Here is a 13,888-nt window from a genome sequence, read left to right on the forward strand (position 1 = left end):
TCGAATGGAATGATTTATTACCGTATAACCTGAGCCTCTGATGAGATTATGCTGCCAATTTGTGCCTTCTTTGCGTACAGAAGTCTCCTGGATCCCAGGCTTTGGACTGAACGTGGTGAATCTCAATTAAAGGGCGACCTTTACCAGACAAGGGAAATGTTAATTCATGCTCACCTAAATGGTTTTAACCCTACTTGAAAGCAGGGCTCTCTAAAGCTGCCCACCACTTTGTCACTGTAAAGTTTCATTTCCACATAATCAAGATAAAAATCTCTTCAGTGTAAAAAAAATGATAATATATCCATCAGTCAAAGCCAAAGGCAAAAATCCAAATGCTAATCTAGCTTTCCCTGGTGCATTTTTTATGCCACTTGAAAAACAACAGTTTCACATTTTTTAGAGACTTCAAACACAGATTAGAAGTATTAGAATGACAAGGCCAGAGATTAAACACTTCTTTACCACTGAACAGGTACAAGACAAGGCAACAGCAACAGCTTCTGTTTCCACACTCACCCTTAAGGCACATGTTGTAATTTGCCATAGCCCATGATACCCAACTGCTTTCTTTAGCTGTCTCAGCTTGCAGGATATACAACGGGCAGAAAAGGCAGTTCGGCCTCCACAGATAACTCTTACACTTATTTTTTTTATTAGGATTAGCTGCTCTATCAAGCAAGAGAAATGAAAGCAATGTTTCAGCAATTTGCTTAGCGTCTTCCAAATTAAGTTGGGGAAAACAAAATAGTTCCCCAAATGACAGGAAGGCAACCAAGAATTTGACCTGCATAAAGAAATGCATCAGGGCAAACTTCTGTAAAAGAAAAAAGAAATTATTTAAAAATCCAAATGTCATTAAGATTTCATCATGGAATAGAATCATAAATGGCCTAGATTGAAAAGGACCACAATGATCATTGAGTTTCAACCGCTCTGCTATATGCAGGGTTGCCAACCACCAGACCAGGCTGCCCAGAGCCACATCCAGCCTGGCCTTGAATGCTTCCAGGGATGGGGCATCCACAACCTCCTTGGGCAACCTGTTCCAGTGTGTCACCACCCTCTGTGTGAAAATCTTCCTCCTAATATCTAACCTAAACCTCCCCTGTCTCAGTTTAAAACCATTCACCCTCGTGAACAGCCATTCCCCTCCTGTTTATATGCTCTCTTCAAGTATTGGAAAGCCAGAATGATGCCTCCCCTGAGCCTCCAAGCTATATAAGCTTAAAAAAAAACATAAAACACAAACACTTCAGAGCATCTTAGAACTCCACTCTGTTTGACATTCCAGACTAAAAAATACACACATAACTGTATTAGTGTTCCAGAAAGTACTCCTGGAGAGTGCACAAATCTCTTTCAAAAAGTGTGTGTCATTTTGAAGGATATTTATTACAGCTTTGGTCATTAAAGGTCTCAGAAGAACAGAATTACTGGCTCTCATTGACCAAATTGAATTCCTAGCCGGCTACTTGTATTCAGCTGATCCACATTCCCACTAGACAATGTATTGTTCATTTTGTAGCCTAGCTCTACACACAGTGGTATTGCACAGGACCTAGCAACTGTCAAAGTCTGATTCAAATAAAAGTATGTAATTAGCATCAACAATAACTGAATCACATAATCATTAAGGTTGCAGAAGACCATTTAAGACCATCCAGTCAAACCAACAACTCATCCCCAACATGCCCACCAAACCATGTCCGCAAAGTCCAACATCTAACAGAAAAGAGGAAGGAATCTAGACTTAGGGGACAAAAGGTGCACTGTAATACCTTGGTAACAAACAAAAAAGGAAACTTATATATATATGCATTCCTTAAACAAGTCAAGGAATAACAGAATCACTGAATCACAGAATGGTTGGAAGGGACCCTCAAGGATCAGGAATCTCCAACCGCCCCAACACATGCAGGGCCACCAACCTCCCCATTTCATACCAGCCCAGGCTGCCCAGAGCCCCATTCTACCTTGCCATGAACACCTCCAGAGACGGACAGGGCATCCACAGCCTCTCTGGGCAGCTGTTCCAGCACCTCACCACTCCCATAGTAAAGAACTTCCCCCTGATATCCAACCTAAGTCTTCCTTCCTTCAACTTCAAATCATTTCCCCTTGCCTTGCTATTATCTACCATTTTGAAGTGTTGACTCCTCTCCTGTTTGTTGGCTCCCTTTAGGTACAATAGCTACAATACTTAAAGCTGCAATGAAGTCATCCCACAGCCTTCTCTTCTCCAGGCTGAACAAGCCCAGCTCCCTCAACCTGAATTCGTAGGGGAGGTGCTCCTGCCCTAAAATCATCTTAATGGCCCTCTTCTGCATCCTCTCCAACAGCTCCCAAAGGAAGCATTCCCAAGGAAATGACTTTTCAGTAGATAATGTCCAATGGATAGCTGGAGCTCAAAACTAGGATCTTGGTTTCAGATAGTTACAATTTTAGAAGAGAAAATAGCAGTACCAACCACTTAAACTATGGAAACCTTTTCATCTTTTCAGTTTGTTGCAGTCCACCTCTACCAGTGCAGCGATGACTGCTGTTCAAAGAGGAGCAGATGATCAGAAACCAGACCTCCTCAGACCAAACTGAGAGAACACTGATCCTAAACAGCAAGATAGAACCGTTTTAAATATATGGTTTACTACTGAACTCTACACAAAGGCACAAATTCCAGGAGAGTACGAAGCTCTCATATGGAGAGAAAAGAAGAAAGTATTACTTCAGATCACAGTAAGAAGAGTACCTGTTGAACTGTATCATGGTTATTTTATTGCTAGCTGTAGTGATGAAATGTTTCCGCCGTCCTTCTGAAAAGCAAAGCATGATTTCTGTTTCAGGCTGGGACACATCTCACCCACTGAACCAGCACGGCCTGCTGCATGGCACAGAGCAGCTCTGGCTGATGATAGAGGGGAAGAAGAGGGCAGACACCAATTCAGACAAAGTTGCATTATTGAGCTATTCCTCTCTTGTAACTTCCCCTTGTGTTCACTCCCTAAATTCAGACCATGTGACAGTCATTTCGTTGAAGTTATATCCAATTAGAAATTAAACATATGAAAATGTGTGCCTCCAAATTCTTTAGTCATCCAGAACTCAAAGCTGAAAAGAAGCTGTAAATAAGTACCTTGAAAATCAATGATTGCATTCCAAACAAGGGACACTGTTACAGAGTGAGTCCCAGAAAACTGAAAGGTTTTTTTCTCTGAATTGGCACAATAAACCACAAAGCATACCTGGCCAGAGCAGCCTACCAGCAATACTGAAGCAGTCATCTGTGGGAAAAGTATTTTTAAACACTGAGTACTTTTTTCTGTGTCCTTCCTCATATCAAGATTGGACAGAAGTTTTGTGCTGGTAATTGACATAAGGAGAATGGAAAAATCAAAGCTCGAAGTAATTTGTAATTGATTCCATCACCTCTGATTTTCAGCCTTTATCTAACAAACTCATCTACTGACACTACACCTTGATGCCCTGGTATTATTGTTTTTCATACTAAGAAGGGACAGTGTGGTATCTGGTAAGCTGCAAAGTAGAGTTATGAGAGGTCCTTTAGCTCTGAAGTGACAGAAGCCAAAGACTAAAGCAAACAGGGCCTCAAGCCAAGAATGAGGATTTATTGGGGTGTCCCTAGGTGGAGAGCAATAGCCAAATTCTGAAGACTGCCAGAGCTGGACATGGAGGTGCACTGCCCAGGGGGGGAAATGAGGGAACAAATCAATGAGCAAAGCACATCAGGGAGCAAAAGGCAACTGGGGTGCACTGCCAAACTTGTGCAAGGCCTCAGACTTGGTGGGCATGGTGGTGACATATTGATGCTTGGACTAGGTGATCTCTGGTCTTTTCCAACCTTAATGATTCTATGATTCCAAGGTGTGACCTGTGAGCATAAATTGACAGTGCAAGCTAGAATTGAGCATCCTTAAAAGCCTGACTGCTGCAAAAAGGGATGCAACAGCTATGGGCACTGCTAGGCAAGATGCAGAACCAAGAACGTGGCTAACACGGCTTCTAACAACAATTAACTTCATAATATTTGCTTTCACAAACACTCACTCAAAAATAATACATTATGTAAATCATAGTAGTTGAACTTTATGGTCAAACTGAAAGCAGACGCAGGAGGATAGGCAGCTTTTAAGTTTGGTTTGAAGGTGCAGGAGGGAAGATTTAGTTTGGATGTCAGGGGGAAATTCTTTACAGAGAGAGTGGTGAGGTGCCCCATCCATCCCTGGAGGTGTTCAAGGCCAGGTTGGATGGGGCCCTGCACAGCCTGGGCTGGTATGAAATGGGGAGGTTGGTGGCCCTGCCTGCAGCAGAGCGGGGTGGAGCTTCATGATCCTTGTGGCCCCTTCCAACCCAAGTGATTCTATCATTCTATGACAAACCTTCAGATACCTGCAGCAGATCAGAAAATAGTTTAAAAACGCACAAACCACACACTCAGAAGAGAAAGCAGCCTATTAAAATGAACACACATTGCCTCCTTTCCCAGGATGCAAATACTTTGAATATTTAAAAACCACCACAGAACTCTCAAAACACATCAGTTAGGGATGCAGACTAACCCCAAGAAAGCAATGGAAACCTGTTGCTGTCACTGAAACGCAAAGTGAGAACACTTGCTAACAGTGGGATGAGGACAACTCTCGACACAGCAAGGAGGACACCAGCAGCACAGCAAAGGGTTTCTCCTGCTTCCGTTTTTTGGAATCTTCTCCCTCCACTCTTTGCCTCCCTCTGAATTCACCATAGCTTTAATAACAATCTCAGAGGCAAAATCAAGAAACAAATTATTTTCTTACACATAATCCCCCTTCTGCTGTCAAGTGCCTGACCCCAGTTTGATAATCTCATTTCCTGAGAATCAAAATGCTGGAAATTTAAGCTTCCTAGAGTGTTAATTGCGGCCCTGCTCCATTGCTAATCAAAAAATTGGATGTTTTGCATGAAAATGCTGCTCTAATTAATTCTCAGTCATAAAGCGCCCCGGTTTTAATAACCCCTTCTTGATTGGATAGCCTTTGAAGAGACAGTGCAGCTAATCCGCTAAACCAGAAAAAACACACGCAGAGGAAATAATAAGTGGGCTTACAAGGTCTGAACGAGATGATTGCATTAATACTGTCAAACCACAAAAAAGCGATTCTCTCCCCTCTCCTCCCCGCCCCAGCTCAAAGAGAACTGTGATCCTCCGCACCATGGGGAGACCAAAGCAGCTGCATGGCAGGAAGAGCCTGACATCAAACCACCTGCCCCTCCCCCCCATCACCAACTTTGGGTTCTTCAATGGGTTATACCTCTATTTTTTTTTTTCCTAAAGGGGATTTTTAACTAGGACTGTCCACTTGTCACAACATCTCCTTTAAGCAGACAAGAGTGATATCGTTTCCCCCCTCCTCACTGCCTCCGACTGACAACGTATTATCATACACATTTCTAAAAGGTGCTGAACCAAATTTTCATTATCCAAAGTGTCAAGATTCGTTTTTGTCAGCAGCACACACAGCTGGCTCCCTCCGGCAGCCTTTTGGTGAATTCAAATGGAACAAGGCACCTACAAATAACTGCATTTTCCCTGGACCTGGCCTTACGCTGTGCCCTTGTCATACCAGATAGCATTTGCCTCCACAGCTATTTCTTGGCATCAAAGTCTTAATTAGCTGAGTTTCTCTTTGATTTCCTTAATTACTTAAAACCTTCTGCTAAGAAATGATCAGCCTTCGATCAAGAATACTTAAAAACAGCATACCAGCAAGTAACCCAGCCCCATTCCCCATCTCCAATTCATAGCACAGGGATGCTCAATGCTTTCCGTTTTTCTCTTGGCCAACAAGAAAAATCTTCAGAGGTTCTACTGACAAGAAATAAGCTAAAATAAATAAGTAAGTAAGTAAGTACCTACAGTCTCATTGCAAGAGACCTTTGTTTCCCAGCACAATTTGCCATCCTTAGGGCATGACACACCTTCAATTCTGCAGCCCTCCTGCTGATTCACTTGGAGCATGCTTGAGATTTTCAGTGTGCAGAAAGCAGGTAATGTTAGTTATGCCTGAACCATTCACCCACCGTCCAAACTTCTAGCAGGACCCAATCGAAACTGAACAAAACTTTTAAAAAACAGAAAGATGCGTTGCATCGCAGGGGATCCTAGACAAAAACTGCTAAATAGCTTCAAAGGAAGCAGAATTTTTCCTATTTCAGTTCAGCACATAAATTCTATCTGGTAGTTGGGGGAATACAGCTTGGGAGCACGGATTTCATTCTGCGCTCTATTAAACACTTTCTCCGTGAAGTCAACTTCCTTCCTTGTACAGCCAGCACTGCCCTACCTTCAGAGACAATGAGAGCACAAGCCATGGAATCATTGAATAGCTTAGGTTAGAGGAAACCTTAAAGATGATCCAGTTCCAACCCAAATGTCATTGGCAGGGTTGCCACCCACCAGATCAGGCTGCCCAGGGCCCCATCCAACCTGGCCTTCGGCACCTCCAGGGATGGGGCATCCACAACCACTATGGACAACCTGTTCAGTGCCTCACCACTCCTGAAGTACCAAAATCTCTTCCTAACAGCCAATATAAATTTTCCCTCTCTTAGTTTACAGCCATTCCCCCTTCCCCTATCACCATTAGATCATGTAAAAAGTCACTCCCTGTCCTGCTTGTAAAGCTCCCTTCAAGTACTGGAAGGCCACAATGAGGTCTCCCCGGGGCCTTCTCTTCTCCAGGCTCAACACCAACAACTCCCTCAGCCTTTCTTCATAGGAAAGGAGCTCCAGCTCCCCAAGCATCTTCATGCCTTCCTCTGGACCTTCTCCAACAGCTCGGTGTCCTTCTTGTGATTGGGGCCACAGACCCATGTGCACTACTGCAGATGGGCTCTCATGAGGGCAGAGTAGAGGGGACAGTCACCTCCCTCCCTGCTGCCACATCTCTGTTGATGCAGCTTAGGATACAGTTGCCCTTCCAGGCTTCTGACTCATACACAATGCCCTTCAGACCCTTCCCCATCTTTGCAGCCGTCCTTTGGATGCCATAAGGTATTCAGACTTCAATCAGTGCGATCTAACAGAAAACTGGGACTGGAATTAGGACTAATTCTGCTCTACTATCCCTCCCAGGATGATTTGATTCATCCCTCAGCTTGCACAGCTACAATCAAAGTAAAATCCTACTTCACAAAGGCCTGGAGAGGTTTAATTAATTTTGAATTGTGCTGATCTTCTGGGGTGAAAGCATTAAGAAGCCTAAATTTTAAGAGGTGATGAGCAGCTGTGGAGTCCATTAACATCCATGAGAACAACAGCTGCTCAGGAGCACTTCACATTTCATTCTTAAAAATGTCCCAGATGTATAACACAAGCAAAGCTGACCTCGATAGGAATTACCAGGGTCTGCCCTCGCAGAGATAACAGAAGCCGGATGCTATTTTCATGCTGATCAGCACCCTCAAAGCTGTTCAGATTTTCACAGAGTATAAAAACATCTTTTACCATTTCTGCTGATGAATTCAACTGAGGCCACAGTGAGCACAGCTATGTTAGTTCCCTATGGCCACAAGACTCTGAAACAATACCTGACATATCTACAGAACAGAAAAAAGTGCTCCTGCCATGGCTCCAGCCACAGCTTCGCAAAATTTAGATATTTAAATGACTGGAAGACAGATTCCCAGATCCTTGTACAGTGGAGTCGTGCTGGTGAAGGCTGCTGGACCACGTGAAAGCCTTTCAGGTATGGACAACACATGTGTGTCATGATCAGTACAATGAAATTAAAAGTAGGGTTGGTGTCTTTAAATATTGCCAGAATACCAATCCAGAAATCCAGACATGCATAGATGTTATCCAGACTACAAGTGACTTTTCCTCTTAATTTCTTCTTGAAGCCACATTTTCCTGACACCAATCACATCCAACTTAATGAGAAAAAAAAACAAGGCCCTTGCAGACCATCTCCAGCCCAAATGACTCCTCCTACCATCTACTGTCCCTCTTGCAGTCCCTGATTCCCCCTATCCACACAGAGAAACCACATTTTTCTTCTGTTCCCAAAGATTTGTTGATAATTGAAGGCAATAGTGGAATGAAATAAGAGGCACGCATGGGATTCATTCCAACAGTCACTGACAAGCAACCACCTCTGCAATGAAATACAGCAACGTTTTAGCCAAGTTTCTTACAAAAAGAAGAGTTACCTGATCTTGTCTGTCCCACCCTCACAACAACTGAGCTGGAGAGCCAATTTCAGCCAAACGTGACAGGGAATAGATCTTAAAAGTAGTAAATTCTTAGAGGTTTTGTGAAAACAGACAGCCCTGCAGCTGAGAGTGGGATAAATGTGTGCCTCCAGAGAAGGAAGAGCTTCAGTGAGTATTCATTAGCCCTCCACGCTGCTGGACCTACTGGCACAGGGCTTCCATGGCACAGGGCCTCCATGACACTGGTCTGCTTGCTTGGTGCATACTTTGCTGGATCCAGCCATGGCACAGGCTGCTTTTTGCTTAGTAGGTAGTTTGGGGACACAAGCATGTGCTGGGAGCAAAGATGTGAGGGGGATGAATCTGCTGGTCAGACATGGTGAGAGGTGTGGTTAATGAAGAACTATTAAGGGAGAAAAGAACACGTGCAATGAACCGAGCAGCAGTCATTCAGCTGCTCCTGCAATAAATGTATTTGCTTTTGAAATGTATCCCGGTTCTTTAAGACTTCACATAAACAAGAGGGAATGGTTTTAAACTGAGACAGGGAAGGTTTAGGTTAGATATTAGGAGGAAGCTTTTCACACAGAGGATGGTGACACACTGGAACAGGTTGCCCAAGGAGGTTGTGGATACCCCATCCTTGGAGGCATTCAAGGCCAGGCTGGATGTGGCTCTGGGCAGCCTGCTCTGGTGGTTGGTGACCCTGCACACAGCAGGGGGTTGAAACTGGATGATCATTGTGGTCCTTTTCAACCCAGGCCATTCTATACTTCTATGACAAAAAGAACATCATATTTGACAACGGGCAGAAGGACTCAAAGAAGGATAATGTAAATTGCCCTGCTAGCAAGACTTTTTCAAGACATACTCTTGAAAAAAAATAACAAGAAAAAAAAGTGAGAAGCTTTATAATGATCATTCTTTGTTTGTAATTTTTTTGTAATGACATTGTACTTCTGACAGCATCCCAGGGCAGCACATCTGTGTCAGTCTATAAGGAGATACTGCAGTTATGTACTTGCTTCTGTTTTCTTCTGTTCATGACAGCTCTCAAATGACTTGTGTGTCCAACTTAAAGGGAAAAATACATGGCCTAAGTCATCCTCTAACTGTTCCAGGGGAATAAGGTGCCAGCACCATTCCTTCCATCTCTAAACCACTTACAGAAGTTCCCTTTCTCCCACTGAGGGATAATGTCTGCTTTACGCATTGCATTATTTCAGTCCAAACGGAAGAGGTTAATGACAAAGCATTGCTCACATCTTGGCACATTTTAAGGCCATTTAAATGAAATTCTTACTTCAAAAAGTTGGCACAGACCAAACTTTTATAAGTTTTTCCTTTTTTTAGTATTTTTTTATTTTATTTTATGCACATGTTTCTTTGAAGATCTTTTCAGGAAAAAGATGTCCTAACAAGCCACCCTCCTCTTGCTGCCACTGATACATCATCCCTGTGGATAAGGCTGTCAAGGAAGAGAAACTGCATGGCATTCACAGAAGAGAGTGTCACATGTCTGCCTTCCAGTAACCTGACTGAACAATTAAATTGTATTCCTCTTTAAAAGGGATAAAAATCAAAATGCAGATCTTGCTGAGGTCTGGGATTCAGGAAGATTAATGAGCTACCTAAAAGGGAACAGCAGCTTATAATAGAAAGAGAAGATAGTACATTTTTAACATAAAGTTCAAAGGGAAACTTTTCTTGATGGTTAAACAGCAAAGATTTCTCAGCAAAGTCATCTCATCCATTGTCCCTATTGACCCCCTACATTGACTTTTTGTCACCTACTGCATCACGTTCCAACTCTTCCAATTCATCCATAAAGGGCAATACCATCTTGCCCCTATCCATGCTAATTCCTATATTTTGTCCTTTTCTCTTTTGTCAGCTCATAAGCTTTGTTCTTCCCAACCCCACACTAGCTCCAAGGCTGGAAGTCTGCATACATCTCCTTCACACTCTTCTCTTGAAAACTCTCACAATATTCAGCTCATGGCAAATGCTGCCTCAACATTTGTCTTCTATCAATGAGGAGCTGCTCTCTTAAGAAACATGGCCATGCCCTACAGCAGTAGCAAGTTCCAAACCTAAAGGAACTGTTTAGAAACGCATCCTCAGCTTGGTGTGACAGTAATGGCCACTGCAACATGAGAAGTCTCAGCATCTGTGCCATATAATAGCTCACACTTAGGACCTTGCTGAACTGGATCACTTCTTTCAGATGACCCCATGTTCAAGTACAGGTGACAGATTTTTGAAGGTGAGAATCTGAGTCTTGAAAATGCAGAGCTGTAAGATGAACGCCTTCCAAGCATACCAAGAGGTGATATCATAATTTGAAAGACAAATATCTTCACTTTATTTTATTTTTATATGCTGTCAGATTATAGTGTCCTGAAGTTGACAGCTGCTGCCCACATCTTTTTATCTCAGATTCTTCCTTCCAGTAAATGGAAAAGTGTCTGAATATTAGCCAGAGTGTCATTACACACTTGAGCATCGATAAGAAGATCCCCTTTGTAAAGGCACCTAAGCAAAGCAACTGGTCCACAAAGACATTGTACACCTCTGAGTCTTCTTACTCCACTCTTTCAGGTGGAATTGAGCATAACTAAATTACCAAAGGAAGAAGGGAACAAATATCCAATATTTCGACTGTAAATTACCAATTGTCCTCAAATAAAAGCCATCTGAGAATTACCACATGCAAGATTTCAGGGAGAAATATTACCCCCGTCCATCCATATAGACTCTTCAGAGACTACGGTATATTCGTTTTTTGATTAGTCCAACAGGAAACTCCATTGGATGATATAGAAAAAAAATAATCCTGCTATACAATGCATGGCAGTCTTAAGATATTTCCCTGCTGTTGCTCTCAAAACTAAGACCTCACAGTGAATTAAGACATCCAGGAAAAAATACGTGAAACGACACCATGCTCAGAGAACGCTTTTCTGTGTACAAAGAATATTTGTTACAAGCAATATAAACCAGCACGAGTAGTCCAGTGCCTCACATTCACCATTTTCAAACACTTTAACTCTTTATCTTTAAGTGCTGTATAAAAGAAGAATCGGTCACTTCAGTCCATCCAATGGAAATTCATGCTTCAAACGTGAGACGATTGAGTTTAGCTCCCAAAGTAATCCAGGAGAAGTATAACATTCAGTGCATGACACAGGGAAATAAATTGCAGATAAAGAAGCAAACATTAACTCCAAGTACCCAAACGCAGTGCTCACAGAGAGACTGTTCATATTTCACCTATTGTTTTATGACAAGAACCTTTAGCTGGAAGTGCAAAGGGCATAAATAGAAGCCCAGGTGCAAGAATAAACCAAACTGGAGTGATTTAGACAAGCTGCATGGCAAACTGGAGAGGTATTAATTCTTTGACGTAGCACGGATGAGATGCTCGGTTTCTACAAAATGGAATTATTCAAACTTTCACAGTATCTATTTTCATACCTTGAAGTTCTCCACTTCTGCTGTACAGTTCCCTTCTCTGCTCACGCAAATAGGCACTCATGCTAATAGCATGGGAGGAGGACTCAAACCTGTAATTAAAAAATACACAAATCCAGTCAGCCTTCTTGTAAGCACCAGTCAGCTCTAAACAAAATGCACTTCCCTGCATATCTGAGCAAAATGATTAAGGCAGACAAAACCACTCTTTCCCTATAAAATTTGATAGCCATTGCACCTAATTCTGGCACTTCCAATCAGTGCAGCTCTGCTGGACAAAGACACAGAGCTGTCTGCATGGCATGGAGATTGCTCCTCCGAGCCATCAGCTGGGAACACTCAATCATTTACATAAGAATGGCCCCAAAACATTGGTAAAATCCAAACCAAAGTGATAAGTTAGTATCATATAAGTTGCTAACAGGCATATATGCAAAGCCCCAAATTATTAACTAATACTTTCACTGAAACTAAAAATTATTACTTATTGTATGGCTCCAATACTCTACAAAGATTAATCTGAGAAGAGACACTTTTCAACCAATGGAGCCCCACTAACACAATGTTTGTCACTGAGAGTAGAAATGACACTGCAGCATTTCAGGACAGCTCTGGGCTTACCATGATTTGAGCTGAATGTTCCTGTGGTCTAATGTCCCATGACTAAGGAACACAAGGAGCCTGAGGTCAGCAGCAGCCCTTTGTACACAGGTTGGGTAGTTCTGCCACTGTCAGTGGGAACAATGCATTTTCAAACTGCCAAAGTGAACTAAAGAACTCATGATGAAGACCAGAAGACGTTGAAGTGCTTCTGCCAAGGATGAATGAATCAGCCTCAGCATCAAGCAGAGGGACACTCAAAAGGTATCACGCCACATAGACAGTGTGATGCTTACGTTTTGAAATGCTCACAAAAGGTGAGCATTTATAAGCTCTCTTTCCTTGATCCATTCTTCTCCCACGCTCCTCTTGCCACTCAACATCTCTACTCTCATAATCCTTTTCTATCATCATGCTGGTTCCTCAGTGGCAAAACTCACTGTTCTTTAAAATGTAGAATCATAGAATGGCTTGGGTTGGAAGGGATCCCAAGGATCATCAAGATGCAACCCTCTGCCACAGGCAGGGCCACCAACCTCCAGAGTTACACATAATTATAGTCAAGCATGATACTAACATGTTGGGTATTCAATAGCTGCTTCTACAATCCATTCCTTTCCCAAGAATGCCCAATCTCAGTCTTGCCGATCTGATCTGCAAGGGAGATGGCAACCCAAATGTGAGGCTAGCAGGCTATAAGAAAGAAGGGGATAGACTCTTCAGCAGGGTCTGCTGTGATAGGACAAGGGGAAATGGTTTCAAACTATAAGAGGGGAGATTTAGACTGGATATATGGAAAAAGTTTTGTTTTGTTTTTTTTTTTTTTACAATAAGGGTGGTGAGGCAGCAGAACACACTGCCCAGAAAGCAGGTGGATGCCTCATCCCTGGAGACACTCAAGGTCAGGATGGTGCAGGCTCTGAGCAAATTGACCAAGCTGTAGGTGCCTCTGCTGATTGCAAGGGAGTTGGATGAAATGACCTTTAAATGTCCCTTCTACAATTCTATGATTCCAAAAATGCACATGGCACCTTTTTGGAAAAGAAGAAAGCCAGGCTTATGATGACTCAACCTATCTGGTCTGCCAAAGAACTCTGCACCTGAAGTTCTACTTTCTCAATCAACTTTAAACAACTAAACCCATCAAGACTCCCCCCCCACCCACCCCTTTGAATTGTACCTATTTTCCAGATAAGGAGTGATTCAAAGTCTCTTCCAAATACCAGCTACTGATTTCCAGACTGCGAGACCCACTTCCTCACTCCACTACTGCTACATCACACACATACACGTAAGCACACAACTAGCAAAAGTACTCAGTATTTAGAAAATTAGCTTCTAACAAGCTATCACAGGGTACAGCACAAACACCTGCATCAAGCTGCAAGGAAAACACAAGGTGGAGCTCTGCCCTAAGAGACTTCTGAAGGGAGGAATTAAACGCAGATATTCTGATGACAAGTGGATGGCTCGTCTGATTTGGACAGAGCTAATGGAAAGGCACAAAAAGAACCTTGCAGCTGATGTGAAAAGCACTGAAGATGAGAGAGAAGACAAGAATAACACTCCATCAAACATGTACATCCCTCAGTGGACTGAGAAATTC

General features: G+C 42.7%; 1 protein-coding gene across 1 annotated transcript in view; it reads right to left on the minus strand.

Annotated features, from left to right (window-relative positions):
• EXOC4 (exocyst complex component 4) overlaps nt 1-13,888 on the minus strand; it is a 392,686-nt gene that overhangs the window by 271,927 nt on the left and 106,871 nt on the right. Inside the window, exon 9 of the mRNA XM_010710270.4 lies at nt 11,686-11,774. Coding sequence (XP_010708572.2) covers nt 11,686-11,774 — 89 coding nt within the window. The remainder of the gene's footprint in view (nt 1-11,685; nt 11,775-13,888) is intronic.

Source organism: Meleagris gallopavo, chromosome 1, assembly GCF_905368555.1.
Source record: "Meleagris gallopavo chromosome 1, MGAL_WU_HG_1.1, whole genome shotgun sequence".
NCBI lineage: Eukaryota > Metazoa > Chordata > Aves > Galliformes > Phasianidae > Meleagris > Meleagris gallopavo.